The sequence below is a fragment of the Euleptes europaea genome, chromosome 15 (assembly GCF_029931775.1).
Source record: "Euleptes europaea isolate rEulEur1 chromosome 15, rEulEur1.hap1, whole genome shotgun sequence".
Lineage (NCBI taxonomy): Eukaryota > Metazoa > Chordata > Lepidosauria > Squamata > Sphaerodactylidae > Euleptes > Euleptes europaea.
The window spans coordinates 54937036-54949804 of NC_079326.1; the positions used below are offsets into that span (position 1 = coordinate 54937036).

The 12769-nt window shown below is 46.8% G+C and overlaps 1 protein-coding gene across 1 annotated transcript in view; it reads right to left on the bottom strand.

Moving 5' to 3' along the window:
- Positions 1 to 8704: 8704 nt before the first annotated feature.
- The window catches only part of STAT4 (signal transducer and activator of transcription 4), a 38376-nt gene continuing 34311 nt past the window's right edge, over positions 8705 to 12769 (bottom strand). The window contains exons 21-23 of the mRNA XM_056861043.1: positions 11429 to 11492; positions 10341 to 10449; positions 8705 to 8731 (exon numbers count right to left, since the gene is read on the bottom strand). Of these exons, the coding sequence (XP_056717021.1) occupies positions 8705 to 8731; positions 10341 to 10449; positions 11429 to 11492 (200 nt within the window). The remainder of the gene's footprint in view (positions 8732 to 10340; positions 10450 to 11428; positions 11493 to 12769) is intronic.

The window sequence follows — 12769 nt, forward strand, 5'->3', positions numbered from 1 at the left end:
CCGGGCAAGTCCTCTCCCCGGTCCGGCTCCTCTGCGAAAACGAAAGCGATTCTCGATTCGGAAATAAGAAGGGGACCCGACGGAGGCCGCCAATCAGCGAGGGCCCCCCCGCAAGGAGCGGCCAATCAGAGGGGAAAGCCGCTGCCCCCCCTCCCTCCCTTTGAGCGCTGAGGCTGTTCCCTCCGCTCGTCCACCCTCCCTCCAGGAGGCAATAGGAAATATCGTGAAAATTGCGGTTTCTTTTGTTTGCTTTCATGCTTTCCTGGAGATTTATTTTATTTAAAACAATATTTTCAGTGGAAAGGCATCCTTGGGAACCCCAGGATGTTTCTGGACAAAAGGTTTGATGGGGGGGGGGTTCAGAGAAGGACTAGGAAGCTAAGGGGGAAACTATGTATCACTTTGTGTGTATTTTTTTTTTTTTAAGAATAGTTTCAGAGGGTAGCTGTGTTGGTTTGCAGAAGAAGAGCTAGATTCGAATCCAGGAGCACCTTCGAATCCAGGAGCGCCTAAGAGACCGACAAGATTTTCAGCGTATAAACTTTCCAGAGTCCGACCAAGGGAGCTGTGACTCTCCAAAACTTATACCCTGAAAATTTTGTAGGCCTCCAAGGTGCTACTGGACTCAAATTTAGCTCTAATTTTTTTTTTAAGGATATGCATCTCATTCCAAATTTAATTACATTTCCACCCTGAGTGCACAATTCCACTTCATTTCTTTAAGGCACGCTGAACTTGCCTTTCTCCCCTTAAGGACGGTCGCAGTAGGATTTGTTGAATGCATTTTCATCCTGTTGTCGCTCCAAAGCTGGTACCACACATTGTTCCTTCCTCCAGTTTACCCTCACAACAGCCCTGGGGGGGTAGGTGAGGTGGAGAGGGTTTGACTGGCCCAAGGTCACCCAGCAAATGCCATGGTGCAGGGAGGATTCAAACCTGGGCCTCCTGGATCCTCTTCCACCACTCCAGCCATCACACCATGCTATCAAAATAAACCGACACATTAAAATGTAAAAATAAACCGAGAGTGCTTTCACACATACAGAATAATGCACTTTCAATCTACTTTCAATGCACTTTAATCATTGTTTGCAAGTGGGTTTTGCCATTTCACACAGGCCATTTATGCACGGGAGGTTTTGCCTTGGGTTTGCCACTCTAGCTGCACATTTTTCCCATCTGAATTCTCAAAACTCAAAAATAAGCCCCCATGCAGAGTTCTGAGAGTTTGGATGGGGAAAATGTGCATCTAGAGAGTGGCAAATCCGAGGCAAAACCTCCCGTGCATATAATGGCCACAGTAAAATCCAGTTGCAAAGTGCATTGAAAGTGGGTTGAAAGTGCATTATTCGGCATGTGTGAACCCACCCTAGAGTATCAGAAATCAAGCAATGCACCATTCTTAACCTTCCTAGTAACTACTAGCCTACTGGAAAATGTTTTTTGCCATCCTAAACAGAGGCACGCGCTTCTAAAATCAACGGGTTTAAAAGGGTGTAGCTCTGCTCAGGAAGGCGCTTTTAGACTATTGCTAAAATACTCAGGTCATAGTCTCTACCGAGAAGAATCCATGCCTACAGGCACGTTTTTATTCCCCATAAGGACATTGAGAATAAAGAACTCTCGCCAATTCTACCGCATGACACATTTCCAGTAAAGGCTAGAGACCAGCCCTATTTGGCATGGAGACCCTGACGTTCCTGGAGGATTACATCCCCTTATAACCAGTTTCGCTTTTCAAAACACTCAACAGCCTCCCTTGCTCGCTCCAAACGCATAAGGCAGCACGAACAACCAAAAAAGTGGATCTCTTTGACCTACAGTCTTCAGGGGGGAAAAGAAGTTACCTTCATTGTAGCGAGGCTGAAACATGGGTTGCTGGAGCTCCACCACCCTGCACCAACCGTCGTCTCCAGATTTAAGTATCCGCTGGTTTAATGTAGTATATTGGTCAATATTTTTTTAAGATTGACGTACCAAGTGCATTGCACACAGCAGTTGGCAGCCATTAGAAAAAGGCACACAAACGCACACCACACATGTTGGGCAACAGTAGTTATACTTTCTGTTAGGAATAAGGTTGGGATCTCTCGGTTATTAAATTCCTGGACATTTGGGGGCGGAGCCTGGGGAAGGCAGGGTTTGGGGAGGGACTTCAATGCCATAGACTCCAATTGCCAAAGTGGCCATTTTCTCCAGGGGAACTGGTCTCTGTCAGCTGGAGATCAGTTGTAATAGCAGGAGATCTCCAGCTAGTACATGGAGGTTGGCAACCCTAAGTTGACCCCTCCTTCATTTTATCCACATAAGTAGGCAGCAGTACTGTGAGCCTCTTCCCTTCCCCCCCAGTTTGCTCAATGGGAAAGGTTGCAAGCTCTGGGCTGGAAAATATCTGGATATTTTTGGCGGCGGAGCCTGAGGGCAGGGTTTGAGGGAGGGACTTCAGTGCCATAGAGTCCAATGGCCAAAGCGGCCATTTTCTCCAGGTGAACTGATCTCTATCAGCTGGAGTTCAATCATAATAGCAGGAGATCTCCAGCTAGTACCTGGAGGTTGGCAACCCTACCTAGTTACATGATGGCATCTGGGGGGGATTTTGTTTTAAGGCCACCTGTATATGGTTTTATGGTGTTTTATTAATATTGTTGATTTTCTATTGATGCTTGTGGTTACCTGCCTTGAGCCTGGCTTGCTGGGAATGAGGGCGGGCTATAAACTTGAAAACAACAACAACAACAACAACCAGGTTGGCAACTCTAGAGCCATTTATGCATGGGAGGTTTTGCCTTGGATCTGCCACTCTCTAGATGCACATTTCCCCCATCTGAATTCTCAAAACTCAAAAATAAACCTCCCCCCTGCAGAGTTTTGAGAATTCAGATAGGGAGAGATGGCGAAGCTTACAGCTTTGATAAACCAGAATGATAATGTACAATTTTGGGGGGAATGGGAGGCTTGGAGAACTTGCTGTGAAAATCAATTTTCAATGGGCCCATTTAAAGGATACTCTTTGATCTAATCCCTTATCTATACTTTGTATTAATTTTATATTAGGTACTGATTTAATAATGTTGGATAGAATAAGAACAGGTTAATTAAAATAATATTGGGATTAGCTCCGTTAGCAAACGTTTACACAATTTATTTTTAGATGGAAAAGGGAGAGGGGGAAGTCATTTTATTGTTAAATTAGTGATATTGTTTGTTTTTATTATCACTATTATTTTTAGTATTGGATATTGTTTCTATGTTGATATATTAAATGAAGAAAATAAAAAAATTATTATTATTGGTTCTTGTAGGTTATCCGGGCTGTGTAACCGTGGTCTTGGAATTATCTTTCCTGACGTTTCGCCAGCAGCTGTGGCAGGCATCTTCAGAGTAGTAACCTCTGATTACTACTCTGAAGATGCCTACTCTGGTTACTACTCTGAAGATGCCTGCCACAGCTGCTGGCGAAACGTCAGGAAAGATAATTCCAAGACCACGGTCACACAGCCCGGATAACCTGCAAGAACCAATGAACTCTGACCGTGAAAGCCTTCGACAATATTATTATTATTATTTTAAAAAGAGAATTCAGATGGGGAAACTGTGGCCATTTATGCACGGGAGGTTTTGCCCTGGATTCGCTGCTTTCGAGATGCACCATGCAAATTCTCAAAACTCTGCATGCGGGCTTATTGTCGAGTTTTGAGAATCCAGATGTGCATCTAAAGAGTGGCCAATCCAAGGCAAACCCTCCCGGGCATCAATGGCCCTAGGGGGAGAGCCCAGGTGCGCTTTGCAGAGGGCTGTTTGGATCCAGCGCCAGACCGGATCCAGCTCTATTAAGTGGCACTGATGTTGTTGGGGGTGGGGGGTGTCAGGCATGCCGCCCCCTCCCCTCCCGCATCTGCCTAGCTTTCGCTTTCGCCTCCCCAGTTGCTTTCCCGGAGCGACGCGGCCTTCCCCGAAAGCACGTGGCTCGGCTGTTCCCGCGACAGGACTCCCCTCCCGCCTCCCAAAGGCCAAACGTTTCCACCTCCTCTGCCCGAAGGGTCGGACTTCTATGATTCCTTGCAATCTCAGAGGGGCTTTGCTCTCCCCACCCCCCATGCAAAATTCTGCTAAAAACCTTGGGAGGTTTTTTTTTTGCATTGTTGTAATTTTATGCTTGACTCAATAAAGGAAGCCACAGCCTTCAATTTGCAAGATCTGAACAAGGCTGTCAAAGATAGGACATTTTGGAGGACTTTCATTCATAGGGTCGCCATGAGTCGGAAGCGACTGGACGGCGCTTAACACGCACACACCATTTTATGCAGTAAAAACGGCTGTTTTCAGGGTTTTTTTTTAAAGTTAGTAGACTTTAGAGCTGCTAAAGAAGAATCCAAAACAATTATTTTGGGATAACAATTGTGTTGTCCAAATGTTTCCAAGAGCTGTCGGTAGGGTTGCCAACCACCAGGTAATAACTGGAGATCTCCTGCTATTACCACTGATCTCCAGCTGAAAGAGATCAGTTCCCCTGGAGAAAATGTAGAAAAGGGCAAGAGTCCAGTAGCACCTTAAAGACTAAAAAATATTTTCTGGTAGGGGATGAGCTTTCGTGAGCTATGGCTCACCAAAGCTCATACCCTACCAGAAAATATTTTTGTTAGCTGTGGCTCACAAAAGCTCATACCCTACCAGAAAATATTTTTGTTAGTCTTTAAGGTGCTACTGGACTCTTGCCCTTTTCTACTACTACAGACAGACTAACACGGCTACCCACTGTGAATTGTCTTCCTGGAGAAAATGGCCGCTTTGGCAATTGGACTCTATGGCATTGAAGTCCCTCCCCTCCCCAAACCCCGTCCTCCTCAGGCTCTGCCCCAAAAACCTCTTGCCAGTGGCAAAGAGGGACCTGGCAACCCTAGCTATCTGGTTTATAATTAGGGTTGCTATAAGAACATCAGAAAAGCCCTGCTGGATCAGACCCAGGCCCATCAAGTCCAGCAGGCTGTTCACACAGTGGCCAACCAGGTGCCTCTAGGAAGCCCCCAAACAAGACGGCTGCAGCAGCATTGTCCTGCCTGTGTTCAACAGCACCTCTTATAATAGGCAAACCACCTCTGCTTCTCCCTTGTCTTGAAAACCCCTTGCTGGGTTCACTGAAACATGAGGGAACATGCATGCATACTTTACTTTCATAAAACGGAAGTATGCAGATACGCTGCAGGTTAGACAAAGGTAAGAGTGTTATTATTCTCAGGCTACTTCATATCAGAGCAAAACTGTGTTAACATGACTAGGGTCTTTTGTTATACTTTTAGAGTTGCCAAGTTCCTCTTGGCCACCAGGGGGAGGTTTTTGGGGAGGAGTCTAAGGAGGGTGGGGTTTGGAGAGGGGAGGGACTTCAATGCCATAGAGTCCAATTGCCCAAGGGGCCATTTTCTCCAGGTGAAGTGATCTGTATCCGCTGGAGATTGGTTGTAATAGCGAGAGATCTCCAGCTACTACCTGAAGGTTGGCAACTCTATATACTTGGTCATGCCAGATGTTATATGGGGCTTATGGCTCAGTGACCGAGCATCTGCTTGGCACTCAGAAGGTCCAGAGCACCTCATACAATAGGCCTGCTCCTCTGATACTAGAGAGAATAGGGATGCATCATGGCTAAGAACCTAAGGAAGGCCCTGCTGGATCAGACCAAGGCCCATGAAGTCCAGCAGTCTGTTCACACAGTGGCCGACCAGGTGCCTCTGGGAAGCCCACAAATAAGACGGCTGCAGCAGCATTGTCCTGCCTGCAGTTCAACCCCCAGCAGCTCCAATTAATACGGCTCAGGAGATAGGTGGTGTGAGAGACCTCAGCCTGAGACCCTGGAAAGCCTTGGAGAGGGGCTGTGGCTCAGTGGTAGAGCTTGGCATGCAGAAGGTCCCAGGTTTAACTCCAGGCATCTCCAGTTAAAGGGACCAGGGAAGTAGGTGATGTGAAAGACCCCATTCTGAGACCCTGGAGAACCGCTGCCGGTCTGAGTAGACAATACTGACCTGATGGACCAAAGGTCTGATTCCGTATAAGGCAGCTTCCTGTGTTCACTGTCCACATATGCATTTTCATGGCAGTAACTGGCTTTCCAGGGTTTTGTAGAATACCTAACCCCTTCTCTGTGTCCCTGAGGTTTTCGTGCATCTTCGTATGTCTGACAGTTCTGGCTCTCAAAAGCTTCACCCACAATACATTAGATACTTTAAGATGCCACCAAACACTTGGCAGTTTCTTGAATACTGTCCATCGGCTCAAATGGGCGAAATGTGCTGTGGGGTGAGCTGCAACTACACAGCAAGCATCTAGAGCAGGGTTTCCCAACCTTTTTTAGTCTGTGGGCACCTCTGGAGTTTTGACACAGGGTGCCACCACAAAGTATCCACCACAGGAGGTTGAAACCATGGTGGATTTCAGAAGCATTTGCTTGGTGCGCAAAAGGTCTCAGATTCAATCCCCAACACCGTCAGTTAAGGGGATCAGGCAGTAGGTGATGTGAAATACCTGTGTCAGAAACCCTCGAGAGCTGCTGCCAGTCTGAGCCGACAATACAGTCCTTGATGGCCCAGTGGTTTGATTCAAATGAACACGTCATGAAGCTGCCTTACACTGAATCAGACCCTCGGTCCATCAAAGTCAGTATTGTCTACTCAGACCGGCAGCGGCTCTCCAGGGTCTCAGGTAGAGGTCTTTCACATCACCTACTTCCTGGTTCCTTTAACTGGAGATGCCGGGGATTGAACCTGGGACCTTCTCCATCCCTTTCAGAAGGCATGTTGCTCAAGAGCACCACCTGGCCCCAGCCCCTTTATCAAAACACTTAGCAGGTGCCAGGAAAGAAGAGTTGGTTTTCATACTCCGATTTTCTCTATTGAAAGGAGTCTCAAAGCAGTTTACAATCGCCTTCCCTTCCTCTCTCCACAACAAGCACCTTGTGTGGTATGTGGGGCTGAGAGAGCTCGAAGAGAACTGTGACTAGCCCAAGGTCACCCAGCTGGCTTCATGTGGAGCAGCGGACTAATCCAGAGAACCAGGTTGGTTTCCCTGCTCCACTGGATTAGAGTCCGCTGCTCATGTGGAAGAGTGGGGAATCAAACCTGGTTCATCAGATTTAGGTTATTTATGCCTGGGAGTTTTACCTGAGGTTCGTTGCTGGCTGGACCCACACTTTCCTGCTGGGAATCTCTGCACCAGCAGTCTCCAGGCACAAATCAAGTCCCTGGCCCTTTAAATGCTGCTTTGTAATTTGCTTACTTCGCAGTGCTCACTGTGAGAGAAGATCCCCCCCCCCAAAAAAAACCAATTGCTGTATAAAAAAGCATTTTAAGATTTAAAAAAAACGGAGCAATCTGAAAGAAAAGGGGGGCAGGAGAAACCCAAGCCTCATTTTAAAAGGCTTTCTTGTGCTCAGAAAGAACTTCGAGGAAGCAGGAAGCATTTGAATCCCCGCCTCTTGACATGCTGCTTTGTAACTGGCTGTCTGCTTGCTGTGAGAGAAATCAAGCTTGCGTGTCCGGCGCTTTGCCTTATGCATGGGGATTTGAAACAGGCTGAGCTCAGGGGAGAGGGAAGGATTAGGTTAACAGAGGGACGGGAAGTCCCGATTTGTGAGGGCTGGCAGTGAGGTCATCTCTAATGGACGGTAAACTCATGCATAACTCCAAGGAACAACCGAGTCAGACCGGGGGCAAACGTGAATGAAAGTATCCATGCATAAACAAATGTCTACAATACGCATTTTACTGTTGCCTACAATTAAGACTACGAAAACATACCTGTCAGTTTTAAAATCTTTTATTTAAAAGTAAACATTTCAAACGATGACTTTTCAAAAATTACAAAACTGCCATCGGTTTCCTGGAACAGCCCCCGAATCTGGGCAGTGACTTTCTGAGGAACTAGAAAATCCACTTGCTAATCTGAATTCCAGCTTGCTCTTATCTGTGTGAGTTCATGCTGTAATGCTAATTATTTGCTTAAATTTAAGGTGTACGGCAGGAGTCCCCAAACTTTTTGAGCCTGCTGGAGCCTTTCTGGCCCTGCCATTTTCCCAAAAATACTTGGTTGGCACAAGGAAAGGTGCCAGCTGGTGGGGACTCCTGGCATACAATGTTGTCACATATACATATTTTGCTTATAGTCACAACGCATAATGGAGTCTGTAGTTTTCTGGTTGTGTCAATAGTTGTTCTCACAGACGCACATTTTACGGAGGGCTCTACTGTGTTAATATGACTTGCAAATAATGATCTGGTGCAAAAGTATTTAAAGCGTCAAAGCAATACTTAGCAAAAATTCAACATCTGTTGATGTACATGTATCATTAGATTCCCTGAAAGTGTGTTGAATTTCAGAAGAAATCGTTTACTGCCATAATTCTTCGCATTCTCTATTAAATTGCCAATTTACTAAGAATGAAAGTTAAAAGTTATCAGTTCTGCTGCAACTAATTTGTCGGTAGTACATTCATTTCCTCCTTTTATCGCCCGTACTTCCATTTACAAAGACCTAAAATCTACTGTTATCTCCTTGGTTTATAAATACTGATTTGAACTATTTACGAAGGAACCGAGAAGAAAGTTATATATTTGTCTCCAGGAAGTATGCATTTACAAGAAAAGCAAGGTTTTCTTAAGAATGCTCTTTTAAAAATATATACACCCGTCCTTTTAAAATCTTCACAATCTGAACGTCAGTCCGTTGAATATGGAGAGCTCAACTAGAAGAAAAGAAATGAGAACACGTCAATTCTCAGAAATCCGCTGCAGGTTTTTTTCTCCCCTAACTGCAAAAAAAGATTGCTAAAAATGTTGAAAACGCACAAATGCACAAAATGAACTGAAAGCAGAAGCTACAACTGATAATTCCCCCCCCTCCGCTAGCCTAGCCAAGGGCTGACCTAATTTGCTACAGAATGCTGCAATGGTGTTGAACTTCAAAAAGGAGACAGAAAGTAGTGAGTCTGAAGCCCTGGTGGCTCCCCACACTTGGAGGGCACCAGGAAAGGCATCATGTTGGGGACCCGTGCTCCAGAGCGTTGCAAACAAATAGAAGCCAGGTGAGTCATGTACGGACTGGGCACAATGTGGTCTGGATGATCCCCTTTACCATGGGGGGGCAGGAAGAGGTGCTGTCCATGCAGAGGGGAAAAACCCCCATCTGAAAGCAGCCTTGGTAAACTTATAAGCAATTTCTGGAACTGCAAAGCAGAAACCTAAGCATGTAGATACAGGAGGGGCCCTTCAGAGCAGTATTGTTTGGGAGTTCAGCAGTTTGTGGCCTGGCAAAGCTAACCGTTTTACAGTCCTGTTTTCTCTTTATAAGGTAAAGGTCCCCTGTGCAAACACCGGGTCATTCCTGACCCATGGGGTGACGTCACATCCTGACGTTTCCAAAGCAGACTTTGTTTGTGGGGTGGTTTGCCAGTGCCTTCCCCAGTCGTCTTCCCTTTACCCCCAGCAAGCTGGGTACTCATTTCACTTACTAAACTTAGTAAGTGAGGTACAATACACCATTGGTCAAGGAAGAAGGTGGTTTTTACATGCCGGTTTTCTCTGCCTTTTTAAGGAGACTCAAACCAGCTTACAATCACCTTCCCTTCCTCTCTTCACAACAGACACCTTGTGAGGAAGTTGGGGCTGAGAGAGCTCAAAGAGAACTGTGACTGGCCCAAGGTCACCCAGCCGGCTTCATGTGGAGGAGTGGGGAATCGAACCCGGTTCACCAGATGAGAGTCCGCCGCTGATGTGGAGGAGTGGGGAATCAGACCCGGTTCTTCAGATTAGAGTCCAGCGCTCTTAACCACGATACCACACTGGCTCACTACACCACGAAGGCCTTGTGTGTATTTTGTATTGCATCCTGTTGGCCAAAAGAACATCAGGAACTATTTGGATGGGGCCGGAAAGGCCCACCCCCCTCTTAGACCACTTCCCAGTAGAAGAGAACCGCTTACTGAACACATCACAAACAGTCCCATCCTAAGTGGAGTTACACCTTTCTAAGTCCGTTGAAGCCAATGTGCGTAGCATGGTGTAACTCCGCTTAGGATGGCACTGCATCTCTCCGATGTGGCGTAGCAGTTCGAGCTTCGGACTAGGAACTGGGAGACCCAGGTTCAAATCCCTGCTCTACCTTGAAACTTCTTGGGGGACCATGGGGACGGTGACTCTCTCTCTCAGCCTAGCCTACCTCACAGGGTTGTTGGGAGGATAAAATGGAGGAGCGGAGAATGATATCAGCCACTTTGGGTTCCCGTTGGGGAGAAAGGTGGGGGGTATAAATCAAAAAAATACATTAATAGGTAAGTAAAAAATCTTTCCACGTACAGCTGTTTCCATTACTGTGGGACTTAGGTGTTCTCTCAAGACGGCATAGACGCTTGGAGACATGGGGAGAAGGTCGGATGGAGAAGGGGGGTCTGTGGAATCGCTCAGGCTTCAAGAAACGAAAAGAAAACAGAATTACATGTGTTCACACGGTGGACAATTATCTGTTATTCAGCATACGAATCAGAAGCTGCCATAACCATCCCACATACTATTATTTGGGAGTAAGACCTGTTGACATCTATGGTACTTCCAAGTTATGTCTGTATGTCTGTAGCAACATTCTCTTGCCCTGTGAAATCAATGCCAGAACAGTCCTGAGGACAGATAAAAGGGCCGTGCTATTTGTCCTCACATGAACACATGAAGCTGCCTTATACTGAATTGGACCCTGGGTCCATGAACGTTAGTACTGTCTGTTCAGACCAGCAGCGGCTCTCCAGGGTCTCCGGCAGAGGTCCTTCACATCACCTACTCACCGGGTTCCTTTAACTGGAGATGCCGGGGATTGAACCTGGGACCTTCCGCATGCCAAGCAGATGCTCTGCCACTGAGCCACGGCCCCTCCCCATGGCTCTCCAGGGTCTCAGGCGGAGGTCTTTCCCGTCACCTACTTGCCTTGTCCCTTCAACTGGAGATGCTAGGGACTGAACCTGGGACCTTCCGCATGCCAAGCAGATGCTCTACCACTGAGCCACGGCCCCTCCCCTAAAGCAGAATCCTCAGCATTTCTTGAGAAGGTCCAGTCCTGGAGAACAATATTATCCAAAATGCAAATGTATCACTAACGCCTACATCTAAGGATAATAAATGTCATACACAAAGGAATTTCTACAGCCTCCTCCAGTTGCGGATGGGGCAGAAGAGGCATCAGCCTGAACGTAGGATTCTGCTGTCAAGTTCAGCCCAGAGAATCTAACGGAATAGGATTTTTATAGAACAGAACCGCTGTCGGAGATATTGGACTGCCTTCCCCCATTTGAACCTAGGCGACCGCTAAGGTCATCTCCTGATGCTCCACTTCAAGGCAGCATCATGAGGGAAGGCCTTACTGTTGACTCTCTCCCAAGGAATATCCATTTACTTACATTTTGGAGACCGGGATGAATACAGAGGGGACGTAACCTTTGACTCCTTCTGTAGTTCTTGACACTAAAAGACATGCGGCGAATAAATAAATAAACGTTAGGGAATGCATCTCTGCTTCTGCTTTTGGAGACGCCCTGGTTTTCTGCCTGCCCTGGGAAATAGGGTTGCCAACCTCCAGGTACTACATAAACAAAGTGCAAATAGATTTATAAATAGCTACGTGCAATTACATACATTATGAGACATTATATACACAAAAAGACCTACAAGAAGTCATTCATAAATATTCATATTTTTAAATGTCCAAACAAGCTACACATTCTTCTTCCACAAGCTAATCTCATGTAGTCCAATGGATGCCAATAGTAATGGAGGATACAAATTTCAAATTCTTGGCAATTTAACAATTCTTCTTCAGTCCTTCAGAAGGCATCTTGCAAAATTTTGTACCAAGCTTTCATTTTCAAATTGTAGGTTATGATATATGTCCCACCACGGGTAACATTCAGGTGCCGGTCCCAAGAAGGGTAAAGAAGCTCAGTGTGGGAATACAATAGTATGATTTACTAGTTGCTAAATAGCTAACCGGTGTGTCCGGTTAGCTATTTAGATTCTCTGAAGATTCTCTGCTATTACAACTGATCTCCAGCTGATAGAGATCAGTTCCCCTGGAGAATATGGCCGCTTTGGCAATTGGACTCTATGGTATTGAAGTTCCCTCCCCGAACCCCGCCCTCCTTAGGCTCCATCCCCAAAACCATCTGCCGGTGGCAAAGAAGGACCTGGCAACCCTACTGGGAAACCACTAGGGAATACACACGTAGACAAATGTGGATTGGCCATTAGCATCACAGGGAAACGTCCGGGGGGGGGGGGGCTGATGTCCTGGGGGGGTCACCATGAGCTGGCAGCTCCCCCTGCGAGGAAGGTGAGCAGTAGCAGCCATCGCTATGGGCGGGGCCAGCAAGAACACATGCTCCCATGCGTCTCCTCAAGCCAATGTGCTACTGCTTCGCATGAGGAGGTTGCACACCAAGCCATAACCGCACACTCTTCTTCCCTCCCCACCTCCAGTTGCAGGGGCAGGACTGGGTCAGGGGCAAGTCAGCGGGGATGGGAGTGGGGTTAGGGTTGCCAACCTCCAGGTGGTAGCTGGAGGTCTTCTGGGATTAAAACTGACCTCCAGATGACAGAGATCCGCTCACCTGGAGAAAATGGCCCCTTTGGGATTGAACTCTATGTTATTATACCCCAATGAAGTCCCTCCCCAAACCCCGCCCTCCTCAGGCTCCACCCCTGACATCTCCAGGTATTTCCCAACCTGGAGCTGGCAACCGTAA